Below are 17,768 nucleotides of genomic sequence, written 5' to 3'. Positions count from 1 at the left end.
CGTGTTGTTCACATAGCATTCACTGAAACAGCGTTCCGCTTCCGTTAGGGCTCTTAGTCAAAAAAAATGCGCATAATTGGAAAGAAATATTGCTTTATTCTAACATGATTGCAAAATAATTTATCATAAACACACACATTCAATACAAACATACATGGGCATCTTCGAGACACCCCACAGAGTGGAGGTGCAGGAGACCTCCTTCCCTTCTGGCCATTTGTTTCATTTTAAATCCCTTCACCCATGCTTTCTTCTACTCAATCTGCTCAAAATGATTACATGAAAATGTCAATGCAAGTGAACTAACAGTCATGTCTGGTATCATTTGAAATGTCTCAGTGCAACTGGTACAATGGTCTCAATCTTACAAAAGTAGATTAAAAGATAATACAGATCCTAAGAGTTAAGAGATATTTTGCCTACTGTGATGGGAGTGCCCCTTCCCAGGGTCCTCCATGTAAATTACCTCCTGTTCCCATTGAGTTGTAAAACCACCCAGGCTTGGGACCTGAGTTAATGCAAATTCCTATTGTTAGTTACTGTCTCCATCTCGGGGGATGTTTGTCTTGGTCTGAGGTATTTAAACGATTTGCAGCAAAAGGATCAGGGCCTTCTGTAGCCAGAATGAGCCCTTAGCATGAAGTGTGTCCACACACTTCATACTTATGTATTTTTCTAAAAGTCAGGTATGCATCTTTTACTCTTAGATTCACCTTTGAGAATTTGATGTCTTGTATTGATTTGATATCTCTGAATTGGCTATGTAATTGGCATAATACTTACCTGACTGATAATAAATTGTTACATTTGATTTACTCTGAGTTTACTCTGAAAATTGTTTCCTCAAGTAGATTAAGTAAAGGCTATGTTTCCGCAAATCTGCGTCCAGGGTTAAGTGCATACTAAAACTCTGGCGATGGAGCATGGGGCACATCAGGTGAGGTTTTAGATTTCTGGCTAACCGCTTGACTTTAGTTAAGTTGTACTCAGTTGCAGTAACTATGGGGGGCTAGTCAGAGCACTGGTCATTAACCGCTGGTTATTGTCTCAGCTTTAATTAAGTTGTACGCAGTTATATAACTGTCGGGGGGCTAGACAGGTAGTGCTAGCATAACCGCTGATTATTGTTTGAGCTTTATTTAAGTTGTACGTAGTTAATCTTAACTATCGGGGCTAGACAAAGAGTACTAGCATAACCTCTGATTATTGTCTCAGCTTTAATTAAGTTGTACGTAGTTATATGACTGTCGGGGGGGCTAGACAGATAGTGCTAGGATAACCGCTGATTATTGTGGGTGAGCTTTAACTAAGTTGTACATGGGTAACTGAGGGGGACTAAACGAAAATACTATTTCAAATATGGTAAGTATGGGTAACCTATTAAATAGTTTTAGTCATAACCTCTGACTACTGTTTAGACTGGCGAGTTTGTGATCGTGGGGCACACGTAGAAGAACGGCCGTCGTGGGACACCCTGAGCGACATAGATTCCTAATGAACAAGTAAATATAAAGTAAAGAGTTAACTAGAATAATCCAATGTCAGAATAATAATAATAATAATTAGAGACAGACAATCAACCAATTTGCCTTTCAACCTAAATTCGAGGTCATACTAAAAATGGAGTCAGATGAATTATTAAAATGGAGTCAGATGAAATATTAAAATGGAGTCAGATTAGAATTGGATTTAAATTGAATAACTCTACACGCTGAAAAGACCGAACGCGCAAGAAACCTTCAGCCAGAGGTCATACTAAAATGGAGTCAGATGAATTATTAAAATGGAGTCAGATGAAATATTAAAATGGAGTCAGATTAGAATTGGATTTAAATTGAATAACTCTACACGCTGAAAAGACCCGAACGTGCAAGAAACCTTCAGCCAGCACCGGATACCTTCCTTGGACCGAGTGCCTGGACCTTACAAAGTGGTGACCGGCGACGCGATCTCCCAAACAGGCGAGTTGCATCTTTCAGCGCAATATGGATTTGTACCGAACAAGAGGTTTGACCATCTCTTTCTCCAGCTGCTGTGGTAAGTCAATTTTTATTTGCCTTTTAGAAATATTGAGGGAAAGACAGACGCATCCCATATATACACATTTCTAGAATGAGTCGGAATACTCATATTGTTAGACCGGAGACCGGATCCGGTGGGTTTGAGAATTAGACGAAACCACGTACTTGTCAGTGACATGATAGCGGCAGCGTAGATGAGGAATTACATCCCTTGTTCTGAAATGGAAATATCTCTTTGTTTGCCTAAGCAACAAGAGATGAAACTTAAAAATTGGAATACCATCCTCCAAATTATTGTCTGGTACTCAACAGAGAGTCACAAAATAGAACCTAAAGCTTTAATCAGAAAACTGTGTTCTATATTGTTTTACTTGCTTCATTGCAACAAATGAGCAACATTTTAATGAGAATGAGGAAAGAGAATAAAAATGCTAAATTATAAACGATTGGGAAACTTGTGATTGGATAAAGGAAGACAATTTAATTTGATACATTTAAATATGAAAAACAAGTTGGGCAAAACAAAACAGAGTGATAAAATCACACCACCAATAAAAGAGCTTCAAAGAGAGCTTCACTGAGGCCAAAATGATACCTAAGCTCTTGAGGACTAACTACTACAAAACAGAACTCCTCTTGACAGCAGTTAAACAATAGATGATAGGATTAAAAAATCTGAAACTGATACACAGATCGAAAGTGATGATTTTATAAAACAAATGGCTTTGTTTCTGAGAGTGGCTCAAAGCTGAGTCCAAGGGTACATCCATTTAGAAGACTCATGTTTCTCTCCCTGTTGAATGGGAGGTGTTTATGGCCAAATTGTAACACACAAATAAACATATCACACCTTATATCAAGCAAATGGCTACTGGGCCTTCATATAGTCTTTAAACAGACTAAATTAAATAAACAAACCTTTGAGACCTAAAAAACAGTGATTGTGCATTGCATCAGCCCTGAGCTTGCCCAGCTCCTCAACACCTTTTCATATTCAAATGAATTGACATGAGAATGCAATTTGTGACAACTTAGACCTTATTGCAGATGGAAAATTTCGGACAAGTTGTGATTTGACCATGTACTCCGAGAGTATGCATGCAGTCATTGGATGTTAACAACTTCAGAGTCTCTCATTGGCTTTAAGAAGGACTAGTTGTTATACATTGCACATGTGTGTACTACTGTGATTACATGGCCAAATCACAAGGTCCTCTCCAAGACGAACAAATTGACAACTATATTATTCCAAAGACTCTCCAGAGACCAGAAATAATATTATTTTTAATATATACTATTTTAATATAATATAATTATATTATAAATCAATTTATAATGTACATTATATTATAATCGCCAAGCATGGTATTACATGGAAAAATATGATTTGCTAACACTTACAATTAAATTTCATTGGTCTGCTACCCAGTGCCCAAAAAGGGAGGAGGTTAGTTTTCATTTCAATAGTATGGCACAAGCGATAGCGAACCAATTCATCCTTCGCTTAGGAGCACCAACAAAAAAATTAATCTGATCAGAGAGAGTGGCTAACATTACTTGGAAATTGAAACATCCAAATTTCAATGCAGAATTCAGAAACTCTGAATTTGCACCTAATCTTGCTCATTAAAAACTAAAAAAATACTAACATTAGGAGGCTGGTTACCTGTTACAGCAACAGGACCAAATTTACATCACAATTGTAAAACTTCCTTTCCTTTGTTTGGAGCATGACTGTATTTACACACAGCCACAGTCGAATGAAGCTCACACAACACCATTTGATCTTTTAAATTTACTTGAAAAATGGATAAAAGGGGGGTGTAAAAATACTAAACATCAGACCAAAATACAAGAAGTCTTTATGTGCCACAGAGATCTGAATGTGTGCACAAACACCACAAAATAACAATTGCCAAACAGACAACACAGAAACAGGTGAACACATTTCTGCCCACAGATCTGACTGTAATGAGAGCAAATGCAACTAAAGCCTTGGACATTGGTCCATTGGAGTTTCATGACGGCATGGATTAATCTAGAAAATGTGCCCAGCACAACTGGGGTCTCTAATGCTCATGACACAGCAGACTGTGAAGGCTCGACTGCAAGAGCAGCATCAGGTGTTACACACTCAGACTGCACTGAAGCAGTAGCAGTGATTCAGATCTGACCAACGGAACTCTGTTTCATGTGACATCTGGAATTAAAATTACAATACATGAGGGTGAATGTAGTTAAAATAATTCCACATGCCTGAACATGAAACTGATGAAAAGTTCAAAATTAACTGTGGTTCTCTTTGTATTTGTTTCTGTCTCAGGTTGACCAGTGCAATTCTTTGGAGAACAGATACCAGGAAGGTGCCTGGTCCCATCTACATCAAACCAGGACAACAGAATTGTTAGAACATAACCTGAAATGTGGGAGATGGATGTGAAGACACTTGAAGGGGCCATTCACACCTCACAGCAGAACATCACTACACAAATATCCACATGGCCTCCCGGATTAGAACCGGAACTAAATTTTTGCAACACAGATTGCTATAGATTAGACTCCATCCATCTCCCAGACATGAGCAAAGAACACACACACACCGCCACTACTGCATCACCTCATTTAGACTATCCAGTCTTGTACACTACAAACAGAAGACAATGATGGCTTGGATTACAAACGTGATACTTCACTAAAGATCTATTGTCCATCTTCACACTGACAGAACCACATAGCCTCACACTCACAGGACAATAGAATTAATTACATTCCAAAAGATACAACATATCTACTATCTGCAACCATCTGAAAACTCATGGAACAACACTGTAACACACATTTGCACGACTTGTCACAGATCGATGGCGCAAATTTTTGAACACAGAGGCAGACGAGCCTTTGCAATTTAAAATATTGAATCTTTCTGATTGTTATTAGGGTGGTTGACAAGCCAGAGGGCCCCTGGTTTCCCAACACATCACTAAAAAAAAAAACCATTATCAAAATTATTAAATGTGAATTGCCTGCACTTCATTTCTATCAATCAATCATAAAATATACAATTTTACCAAACCATCAACTGTGAATTAGCCTGCATGTCAGATATTCATAATTTCTCAAAAACATACACACACACACACACACACACACACACACACACACACACACACACACACACACACACACACCTGTTACTAGGAATTTAGGATTTCCATTCTAGAAAAAAATGTTTTAATCATGTTCTAAGTCACTACATAGAAACCTTAGATCTACATAAGTGGATTGCATTGGAAGATTCCTGAATGAACAGTGTGATTATTATATATACCTTCATAATCGTGATTGAATATTATTCTTATTGTCACCATATGGCTTGTTTATTGATGCATACCTCTACATTAATGTTTAAGTTATACTGACCTCTTGCTGCATTTCCTTTGAGTCATTCAGACCAAGAAAATTTAAATTTATGCTTACATGGGACCACTCTACCATATTTGACCTCATAAGACTTTTAACATCAGATGTACCACTTGCACTTGATTACATGAATTCATCAGGTTTCTTTTTTGTTTTATTGTTCTTATGTTAACTTATGACTTTTCTATCTTACTCCATGGGTGATGACATTAAGCTGATCAGAATTCAGTCATTGAATGGCTACTAAGATGCTTTTCAGGTGTCCCACACAAATCAGTGTGTAAGCAAGGAGAACACTTTCACCTATTGAATTCTGGCCAGAGAACCGCACCACTGGAGGTGAGAGGATTCACGAAGATGGGTCAGACTATCGTCCTAGAGAAGGTGCCACAAGGAGCAGAGGTTTCTCCGTAAAGGAATGACACATAAACTGAACAAGTCGTAAAGGCTCAGACTGACCCACTGAACTGTGCTCACATGCTGAGCTCAACCACAGGTAGAAACACCGGAGACATTCATCCACCTGCCAAACTCAAGCGACACACACCTGCTGAGACTGAGTGTTCTGCTGATAAATACAGCCCTCAGAAGGTTTCTACAGCTGCTAACATCACAAAGACAATTTTGAGATAACATCTCGAAGATAAACATTCATCTAACAGTGACCCCATTGGATTCATCTGAATGTGACCCATTGGGGGTCAAACGGGGGACTGTAAGGATTAAAGAACCTGAGATACTTTGATCTCCTGAGAAACAGACAATACAAACATACATGGGCATCTTCGAGACACCCCACAGAGTGGAGGTGCAGGAGACCTCCTTCCCTTCTGGCCATTTGTTTCATTTTAAATCCCTTCACCCATGCTTTCTTCTACTCAATCTGCTCAAAATGATTACATGAAAATGTCAATGCAAGTGAACTAACAGTCATGTCTGGTATCATTTGAAATGTCTCAGTGCAACTGGTACAATGGTCTCAATCTTACAAAAGTAGATTAAAAGATAATACAGATCCTAAGAGTTAAGAGATATTTTGCCTACTGTGATGGGAGTGCCCCTTCCCAGGGTCCTCCATGTAAATTACCTCCTGTTCCCATTGAGTTGTAAAACCACCCAGGCTTGGGACCTGAGTTAATGCAAATTCCTATTGTTAGTTACTGTCTTCATCTCGGGGGATGTTTGTCTTGGTCTGAGGTATTTAAACGATTGCAGCAAAAGGATCAGGGCCTTCTGTAGCCAGAATGAGCCCTTAGCATGAAGTGTGTCCACACACTTCATACTTATGTATTTTTCTAAAAGTCAGGTATGCATCTTTTACTCTTAGATTCACCTTTGAGAATTTGATGTCTTGTATTGATTTGATATCTCTGAATTGGCTATGTAATTGGCATAATACTTACCTGACTGATAATAAATTGTTACATTTGATTTACTCTGAGTTACTCTGAAATTGTTTCCTCAAGTAGATTAAGTGAAGACTATGTTTCCGCAAATCTGCGTCCAGGGTTAAGTGCATACTAAAACTCAGGCGATGGAGCATGGGGCACATCAGGTGAGGTTTTAGATTTCTGGCTAACCGCTTGACTTTAGTTAAGTTGTACTCAGTTGCAGTAACTATGGGGGGCTAGTCAGAGCACTGGTCATAACCGCTGGTTATTGTCTCAGCTTTAATTAAGTTGTACGCAGTTATATAACTGTCGGGGGGCTAGACAGGTAGTGCTAGCATAACCGCTGATTATTGTTTGAGCTTTATTTAAGTTGTACGTAGTTAATCTTAACTATTGGGGCTAGACAAAGAGTACTAGCATAACCTCTGATTATTGTCTCAGCTTTAATTAAGTTGTACGTAGTTATATGACTGTCGGGGGGGCTAGACAGATAGTGCTAGCATAACCGCTGATTATTGTGGTGAGCTTTAACTAAGTTGTACATGGGTAACTGAGGGGGACTAAACGAAAATACTATTTCAAATATGGTAAGTATGGGTAACCTATTAAATAGTATTAGTCATAACCTCTGACTACTGTTTAGACTGGCGAGTTTGTGATCGTGGGGCACACGTAGAAGAACGGCCGTCGTGGGACACCCTGAGCGACATAGATTCCTAATGAACAAGTAAATATAAAGTAAAGAGTTAACTAGAATAATCCAATGTCAGAATAATAATAATAATAATTAGAGACAGACAATCAACCAATTTGCCTTTCAACCTAAATTCGAGGTCATACTAAAATGGAGTCAGATGAATTATTAAAATGGAGTCAGATGAAATATTAAAATGGAGTCAGATTAGAATTGGATTTAAATTGAATAACTCTACACGCTGAAAAGACCGAACGCGCAAGAAACCTTCAGCCAGCACCGGATACCTTCCTTGGACCGAGTGCCTGGACCTTACAAGAGAGAGAGAGAGAGAGAGATTACATTTATTTTCCATTATTTGTTCATTTGTCGCTGTTTAAATTTGCTTTAAGTTTTACTTTGTTTATAGGATGCTGCTGATGGATGCAAGTTTTACTTAGTTTACAGAATGCTGCTGATGGATGCTCCCAGCACTTTTTATGTTTGTTGTTATTATTAATATTAATGTTGTTATTATGAACAGTTCTCAGAATTAAAGATGTGTTAAAATAATTTAAAGAGAGTCTTTGTCAGAGACCTTTTTATTCTTAATTTTGACATTAATTTTCATTTTTACACTAGACACATATCGGTTCAAAATATCGGTTATCGGTCTCCTTGATCTGTAATAATCGGTATCGGCATCGGCCCTGAAAAATGCATATCGGTCGATCCCTAGTTAATACAGTTTGAGATTTGCATCACATAACTAGCTCCATATGCATGGCTTTTCTTTTTGTGCTAGGTAGCTCACCTGATTCAGCATTACACTTGCAACAGAGAGCACTCAGTTTGAGTCCAAGGAAAACACGAGTCACGTTCAAAGAGCTGAAAGAATTGTAGAAGCAAGCTGAGACAGCATGGCTGCTTCAGCAAATGCATTTTTATTTCATGTTTGCACTATCAGTTAGGTTTAGGGTAGGGTTTAAAGATGGTACGTAGTTTTCAAATCCAACAGATCAATAACTTTTAGCCTCACTTCACCAGACGTTTAATTTGTGAACTGGCATGATAGGTACAACAACCAACCTAAAAAAAATGCTGCCAGAATCATGTTGATCTTTTTTATATTTTTTTGGACATTGTTTTTGAATTTATAAATAAGTTGTTGCAAAATGTACAAGAAGCAATGTAATATTTCACAGAAATGATGCCACAAGCACATTTTTCCATTGAGGTTTCTGAAAGGTTATCTGAGATTTTTTCCAATGAAAGTTCAACACGAGGCTTTGGATCTCTGCAGGGAACTTACTAATACTGTCTTCCAAAATATCCTCTATTACACCAACAGCTTCATTCCCTGTGGACAAATCTAGGATTCAGTAGAAATATGGTGGGGAACCACCAATAAAATAGCGAAGCAGATCACAACTCAAGATTTCCTATGCCACAAAACACTACATACAGTCATTACACACTACATTCAGAGTCATTCTCTTGTACTACATACAGTCATTACATACACAACATTCAAACTGTCAGGTGTACAGGTTATATTTACACTAGTTTCTGTATAAGTTAGTTTCTGTATTTCTTTATACAACATTGACTATATACAAGCCTTATAGTAAGACAAAACCTCTGGTGGCCTGGAGCACAGTTCCTAGTTGCCAGGATTGGGAATTACCTAGAATCCCATGATAATGATGCCTTTGTAAATTACCTGTTACAGAGCTACACCAATTATAAAAATATACTATGACTTTTTTTTTTTTTTTTTAATTGGCTGCCATTCTTTGGACTGTACAAAACTAAATTATATACATTTTATTTTATTTTAAATACAAAGTCATTATTATATAAAATATACATATTTGTACACTGTACTAAAATCAAGATATTTATGATCCTGTCGACAATCAACACAGAAACAACCATGATAGCTTTCTTTATTTTTTAAAGTAATTTTTTATTGTATACATATTGGACACAGTGCCTCATTTTTAGTTTTCGCTTGTGTAACTCTTGTTCTATGTCAGTGTAACAGCTGAGCTCTCCATCTACTCAATCACATCACTGTGAGATTACAGATACAGACGCTCTTAGTAAGATCAGTGAGAATCAAGTTCATTTGGAGCTTATATAGTTGTCTGATCAGAGTAAAAACACGCTCAGATTCAGCAGTAATTGCAACAATCTATAGAATTTTCCCACGCTGACCTGAACTCACTAATGCATGAACCACAGAATGAGGGAAACCTGCATTACTTCCCTCTGCCTTTGCATGCATATGAAATCCAATATTCTGCAATGCATATATCAATTTCTGTCTTATTATAAATGCATTCATCAGATTTTAGCATAAAAATGAATGTAAACAAAAAAGATATCAAGCTGCTGGCTGAAATATAAAAAAGGCACAGTAATACAATAAAGACAGTCAGGATCCAGTTCAATAGGCAATAACAAATGCAGCATCTGAAAACAAGCCAACCCACTGTAACAAACCAGGTGTGATGATCAGCTGGGATGGCTGAATTTCACATGCAAGATCACACTAAATGCTCACTGGAGAAAGCAATATTATGGATAGAGGACTCTATTCATTTTGGCCAGAACAAGTGACAATTCAATGTTAAAACTTCTTGATGGATTTGCTCACTACATAATGCAGCTTTTTGTCATTAAATGTTAATTGATGGACTGGAGTCATGTGGATTCTTGTGATACTTTTATCAAACTCTCATTCTGACGGCACCCAATCACTGCAGAGTAGTGCATTGGTAATGCTAAATTTCTCTAAATCTGTAAATGAAGAAACAAACTCATCTACATCTTGGATGGCCCAAGTCTGAAAATATTTTCAGGAAATTTGGGATAAAATAATCCTTTAAGATTCTAAATTTACAGAGACTGATAATAATCCCAGACAAAAGATCAGCCCTAAAAACCTTAGTCTCACACAGAGCAGCTACAGTTTGAGCAGCTGAAAGACCAGAACCTAGAAAGAGAACGAGAGCCATGCAAGCAGAAAGAAAAAGGGTGAGTGGAATGTAGTTAAAGAGTAGCAGAGGTATTTGGGGAAAAGAGAAAAGCAAATGGAACGTGTGACAATGTAACAGAACCAAGGACACCACAGATCACAGACACATTCGCATAAACACCATCCTTGTTTCACTGACGGTCTTTATCTCTCTTTCTCTCAGCCACTGTACTTTATATTTCACTTCCTGTGATATAAACTTCAAAGGGACATTAGCATATCAGCTACATCACAACAACACTCCACTTCCTTGTAATAAAGCAATGTCAAAACAGCAACATTCTCTCAACTACACTCCACACCATCACAATACCAGCTAAATCATCTCAACACACCACATCATCATACTGGCTTTTCCTCATAATAGCAGCACTCCAATACAGCATGAAATCAGCTAACTATCATAATAGAGCTCCAAAATTCACAGCCAGGGCTCAACATAAAATCACTTGCTCACCAATGGTTCCTCTGCAGTGAATGGGTGCCATCAGAATGAGTACAAACAGCTGATTAAAAACATCACAATAATTCACAAGTAATCCACAGTAATCTAAGTAATATAAGAAAAGTGTCCGTTTTCCATGCAGTTTATTTGACCCCATAATTTTTTGTGTCATGTAAAAATATATATTTATATATTTTACTAATTTTTTATAATACACATGACTTTGTACATAAAATTTACACAAATAAAAAAAAAAGAAGTTATTTTTAATTTATACATTATTTATAATTTACAATTATAAACAAATATTATCAGAAAAAAATTATAGAAACAATTATAAATAATTAGCTATTTTATTCAGTTCAACTATAATAGCTGGAAATTATCCAGCTATGATGTAACCTCATGACAGCAATAAATTAAACACATTTTTCTGGAAAATTATATACATTAAGGCCTGATTTCATTGACAGGGCTTAGCCTAAACCAGGATTAGGCCACAGTTCAATTAAGACATTTAAGTAATTTTTATAAACATGCCTTAGAAAAAGCATTACTGGTGTGCATGTTGAGACAAAACAAAGGCACTAACATGTTTTAAGATCAGACAGTGCAAGTTTCTTTCAGTTGAAACAGCTCATATTTACATTTTAGTCTAGGACTAGGCTTAAACCTTGTGTGTGAAACCCAGGGAAAGTGATCTATTGTTGCGGCAAACTGCTGGATGCACCCTCCCAGCCAGAATGCAGCAGGTGAAGTTGATCTGTTAATTAGCAGGGCAGTCACAGACTCAGTGTAGAGCAGCAGCAGAATGCAGCACTGGAAAGTGAACACTGAAACTTGCCTTTACTTAGACTGAAGAGAAACTCTTTAGTGCAAAATAAAGCTGCCTACAATCAATGAAATAGCAGCCGGTGAGCTTTCATACTTTTCTCTTGTATGAAATTGGATTTTTGTTTATTGCACATTATATCATTCTAAGGGTGTATCTGGACATTATTGTGTTGTTTTATTTTATTTGTCACTATTTTAACATTTATTTGGCAGAATTTTTGGTAGTGACTGTATTGTTTAGTCACACAGTTCATTTATTAAAAATATGTATATTCAGAATAAAACTGATAAAAGGCAAATGTTTGCAATCATTAAATCATCAACTAAAAAAAAAAGTTAATTTACTGTATAAATATTAGAGCCCGACCGATATGGGTTTTTGGGGGCCGATTAATAGTAATTTTATATATATATATATATATATATATATATATATATATATATATATATATGTACACCGCGCCGTTTGTGGTCCATTACACCGTAGTGGTAAAAATCTGCCACCGTCACAGTTCTACTGTACTGTAATATACACAGAATATTGGCTCATATATCGATATTGGCCTTTTTTTAAACTCCCTTATATCGATATATTGTGTATATTACAGTACAGTAGGACTGTGATGGGGGCAGATTTTTACCACTGCGGTGGTAATGGACCAACAAACGCCGGTGGCACGGTGTTGATATATGTATCAACCTCCGTGCGTCAGTGCCACCCGGGATCGCTAGATCGGTCGGAGCCAGAACGCAAATTTAACATCCCTCCCGAACCCCAGGGGGCTATTGACACAGGGGTGGTCTCATTTGAAAGAGGGCCTCTAGACATACACTTGATTCGGCATTTGAGATGGTTCCTCTAGCTGAAGGGATCCCCTGAATTTGGTTGGCTGTTCAAAGTTTCAATGGTTTTCCATAGACTTAATCTTTAAAGTGTTTCATCCAGGTCGCCAGTAGCAAACAATGGACAAACTAAGGGTGCTTTCACATCTCTAGTTCGCTTCATTTGGCCGAACCAAGGGCAAACAATTATACATTGTAGCATTTTTCAGCTTTTTTGGTTCCTTTTCACACCACACTGATTGCTTTGGTCCGAACCAGTTGAAACGAACCAAAATGCAGTCACATGACAACATCCACATCACTCATTGGCCATGACGTATTTCCTAAACTGCTTTTCAATTGGTCAGAATTTACGTGTGGGAAAATTCCAACATAAGAGGAAAAGCCAAACAACACGGACACAACACAACTATGGAGAGACGACTTCGCGGACTGGTTTTGTCCCTGGCCATAATCTATTACATTGTTTGTATACACCACAATATGCAAACAATACATTTCTATAATGAAGCGCGGATGTGGCTTGAAAACAATGTTCTAATGCACTGCAAACGGCGAGTGGGCATCGCTCGTAACTTCAAGCGGAGGCGTGCATTAATCCACGAGCTGCCATGCTAAAGCGCAAACTGTCAACAAACACTTTCTCATCCCATAATGCACAGCGCAGCTGACTACGGCAGCTGGTTTAGTCCAAAAATGATCAGTACTTTTTGCAGTTGGGGTCTGTTCGAGGTCGGATCACGTTCTCACCACAAACGTACCGCTCCAGAGTTCGTTTGAAAGCGTACCGAGACCACCTCTTCAAGCAGGTCTCGGTACGCTTGTTTGGTCCGCCTTTGGTGCGCACCCGAGTGCGATTGTTGCTTTCACACCTGCCCAAACGAACCGCACCAAAGGGGGAAACGAACTCTGGTACGATTCAACCGAACTAAATGAGGCAGGTGTGAAAGCACCCTAAGTAATTGCACCATTTCAAGCATTTTATCAGCATTATATGTTCTGTAAAAAAAAGTCCATATCAGCAGAATATCGGCAACATATTTGCCGATACCGATATATCGGCAACAGGTTCATATCAGCCGATAAAATCGGCAAAACGATATATCAGTCGGGCTCTAATAAATATTTGAATATCTGCTGCCTACTTACATAGTCTTCTTTATGGTAATTTAAAATCAAGCATTTAAATCTTGTGTGCGCTAAATTCTGTTTTGTATTTGATTGCATCTACTTGTGCTCTTAAAGTGGTGTTTGTATTTGTGTTTACAGGGTTTTCTCCTGGCTGACTGAATGAATACTGCTTCAAACTTTCAAAATAAAAAAGGAGAGCAAAAGTGTGGTCAATGAGTGAACTCCAGTTGAATTCTTCTTGTAGTGAGCCAAGTGGGAGAGTTCTGCACACTGAGAACCTCGCAAAACAGTGAGGATTCACTTGACATCTATCATTTTCAAACCATTCAAACTGATGCTTCTGATATGATCACAAATTTTTGCTATTTCAACAAAACCTCTTCTATAGCCAGCTATAAAACCAAAAAAAAAAAGAACATTTGCAAAGCATGACAACACATGTACAACATTAACAAACTTAAGATGAACATGATAAGATAACAAGTAACGGTCAGTTCAACTGACTCAAAACTGGCCAAATCTCACATCAGGCCATCCTTAACTTTGTCATAAAATCAGATTTGCCAACTCCATATGATAATAACTGCTCCATCACAATGGAACTCTATATCGTCATGATAAAACTCTACATCATTATAACAACAACTGTCATCGTAGACACATACACTAACTGATGTTTTGTTTCAGAGCAAACAAAGTGGCTACAACTTTCATTTAACAATAAATTATCCACCACACACACTCACAGGTGGCCAGCACTGACAACACATAAACAATTCTGTTCATATGCTACTAAAAGAGAAAATTATTTATTCATGTGAACAAACATGCTTTTGTCTCCCTCACTCCTCCACTTCCCTCATATATATCGAGCAAAAATCTCTGAGCCTCGGAACATTTAACTGTAAAAGCTGCGTACTGAACGCTATTAGTCTAAGTGCTGATCCTGAATGCTGATTGCTCCCCGGTGCAAACCAGACTCTAAGGTATTCTGGGAGATCTCATGATGCAACGGTGGTAAAAACAGTAGCCCAAGCTATTAAAGTCTATGTTTTTTTTTCATCTCATACAACATATCTATGGACATTACTGGATGCAATCACAATTATTTTTGGTGAGTTGGTGATTCATGCTGGTACACAGTTTAGACAGGTTTATGTTCAGAACCTGAACTAACCTGTTTATCAAACCTGTGGATCTTTTTTTGCTTTGTAGTAGTTTTATTATTGTTAATATAATATAACCTGTGAACAAAAGTTCAGACTTCATGGATTTGTGGTGAGAAGAACGGAAGACTCTCTATAACTTAATTCAAGTCATTTGGTGTTGACTTAGGCCAGGTGTTAAAATGTAATAATATTTTCAATGGACAAATTCCCTGTACATTCAAATATGTATCATTTGATCATATTCCAAATTAAGAAACTATAAACTATATAAATTACAAGTCAACCAAATATAATTCAGGAGCAACACAAATGATTAGTTCACCTGAATCTTTTGTTCATTTGTCACGTGACAGACGCGAATGAATGAAGCACGAATGACCCATCATCATCATCATCACAGATTCAGAAAAACCATGGATGGATCTGACTGCAACAAACAGTAAAAGCCCTTTCACAACAAGAATGTTAACCATAAAAATAACTATATTGGTGTTTACATCAACATTCGATATTGTTCTGTTTGCTTAAGCTCTTTAAAGGCGGGTGGAATCCGATTGGCAGTCAGTGTTTTTAAGCTGGAAAAAAAAAGTTCTGAAAGTGAATCCTACAATATCATTCCTCTGTGTCGGCATCTTTACAGTTGTGATTTCCCCTTATCTCATAGAATTAGAATGATAATAGTTATCTTTACAGTTATCGTCCTTGGCATGAACAGCCCTTAAAGGATTAGGTCACTTCCAGAATAAAAATTTCCTGAAAATTTACTCACCCCCATGTCATCCAAGATGTTCATGTATTTCTGTTTTCAGTCGCAAAGAAATTACTGGTGGCCATTTAAAGAAAATGTCCCATCGTTTCACTAGAAAAGACCCTTATTCCTCAGCTGGGGTCGTGTAGAGCCCTTGGACTTTCGGCCCACTGGCCACCATTGAAGTCCATTAAATGGAGAAAAATCCCGTAATGTTTACCTCAAAAAAAATAATTTCTTTGCAACTGAAGAAAGAATGACATAAACATCTTGGATGACATGGGGGAGAGAGTAAATATTAGGATTTTTTTATTCTGGAAGTGAACTAATCCTTTAATGCTATCAGGATGTAAAGCGCTATACTAAGGCTATTGTCAAGGTTATAGATAGACATTAATATTTGTTTTAAAGTTGAGTATGCGCTCAACAATGCTAATCAACAAAATCTTCAGAGCTGGCTGTGGGGCGGAGCTTGCTCTTATGCAAAACAAGTATTGAGCGCACCTCCATATATACTGCTAGGGACGCGACCAAACTTAAAAGCTCGCGAACTAAACGCGGAGACAGCTTTGTTGATTCCGGTTTTGTCGCGTCGTTCTCTTTAAGTGTAGATGCGTTTTAACTCGAAAAACACAGTTTATATGTGCTAGGGCTGCACAATTAATTGCATTTATAGTCGCGATTACAATTACAGATGCCACAATTACGTAATCGTTGAAAGCGACGATTAATCACTCAAAGTCCACTTACGTTATTCTGAGTGCTTAAGATATGTGTTTTTTATTTATTTATTTCTACAGGTTATCTTAAGGGTTTTTCCATTGTTTTAATTTTAGTATTAGTATAACATTAGAATACTATTCATATGTTTCACTTTTTTGTTATTTAAAGAAGAAACCAATCCAATGTACAGTTGACATTTGAGCCTTAATGCTATAAAAAAGTAATAAAAGATTTTCTCTTTGAATGAATTCAGCTAGTTTATTTTCAAATAAAAATATGGCATGCAGTTGCTTCAAACAATGGTATAAACATCATTCAATGTAAATTGTGATAATCGTAATTAATAATCGCAATTACAATTTCATGGGAATAATCGACCATTATCATAATCGTGCAGCCCTAATATGTGCCTAACGTGTAGAGGACATATCAATTATCACTGTTAGCCTAGCAGCAGCTCACTAAAACAAAGCGCATGACTCACGTAACAGTTACACACAAGAAAAGTTCAAGACGTATTTTCATCACAAAAAGTACAAGGACGCTTCAGCTGCAGCAATCCGCCATGTAAACAAAAAGTCAATGTGCGTGATACTGCATTCTACTAAATGCTGTAATTTCTAACGGGTCCCAAGTAGAGTAATAACGTTTCAAACGTGGAGGAAACTTCGCTCTCTCTTATATAACTTAATTTGCCCCATTTCTCACTGGCTTCCAGGGGTCTGCTGTAAACATTAAGAACAAAGAAGATGGTCCTGCTCATTAAAAGAGGATAAAACACACAATGCATTATTTTCTGAGGAATAAAGCCGTTCTTTCCCGGAGTTTAAGTGTCCGGACGGTCCCAATCCCTTCCCCCGCTCACTTACGCCGTCTCTACAGCGCCATATTTGCAGCCCTCACCGGCGCAACTATGTTTCCAGAGCACAATCAGATGATACAGAGAAACAGCATCTCACCTTGGCGATCGCTCTCCTGTACCGCATCGCGGCCTGCTGGACGAGCGCGTGCACTTTAATGTTGCCATCTCCGCACGGAACCACGACCCGAGTTCTTCCAAAACACACCGTCACTTTCATAGCTCCAACTCTCCTTCCCGACCTTCCCGAATCCAAGGGAAACTCGGGATCAAAGGCTCCCGTGCTCTGATGTCCAGATCATTAATAATCTTTGGTTCAGCACCTTGGCGGCTCAGTGTAAGTTACGATCGGTACCCGTTCCGTTTCATCGCGGCGGGCGCTGTGTGGCGGTGTATGACCACCTGTTTAGTGTTTGGGATCTGCGTACGGGAACCGCGCTGGGATCAGTCGGTTCAGGAGCAACGAAA

The 17,768-nt window shown here is 37.9% G+C and overlaps 1 protein-coding gene across 3 annotated transcripts in view; it reads right to left on the bottom strand.

Moving 5' to 3' along the window:
- Positions 1-17,758, bottom strand: part of LOC109083514 (partitioning defective 3 homolog) — a 90,425-nt gene extending 72,667 nt beyond the window's left edge. For 2 of the 3 annotated variants that reach the window (XM_042778417.1, XM_042778421.1), the window contains exon 1: positions 17,401-17,758. In XM_042778417.1, the coding sequence (XP_042634351.1) occupies positions 17,401-17,520 (120 nt within the window). In that variant the 5' untranslated portion in view covers positions 17,521-17,758. The remainder of the gene's footprint in view (positions 1-17,400) is intronic. The other variant, XM_042778422.1, reaches the window with a different exon arrangement.
- Positions 17,759-17,768: the final 10 nt, after the last annotated feature.

Source organism: Cyprinus carpio, chromosome A2, assembly GCF_018340385.1.
Source record: "Cyprinus carpio isolate SPL01 chromosome A2, ASM1834038v1, whole genome shotgun sequence".
Taxonomy (NCBI): domain Eukaryota; kingdom Metazoa; phylum Chordata; class Actinopteri; order Cypriniformes; family Cyprinidae; genus Cyprinus; species Cyprinus carpio.
Note: the sequence above shows the minus strand (reverse complement) of the source record. Positions and strands in the feature narration are given on the sequence as shown.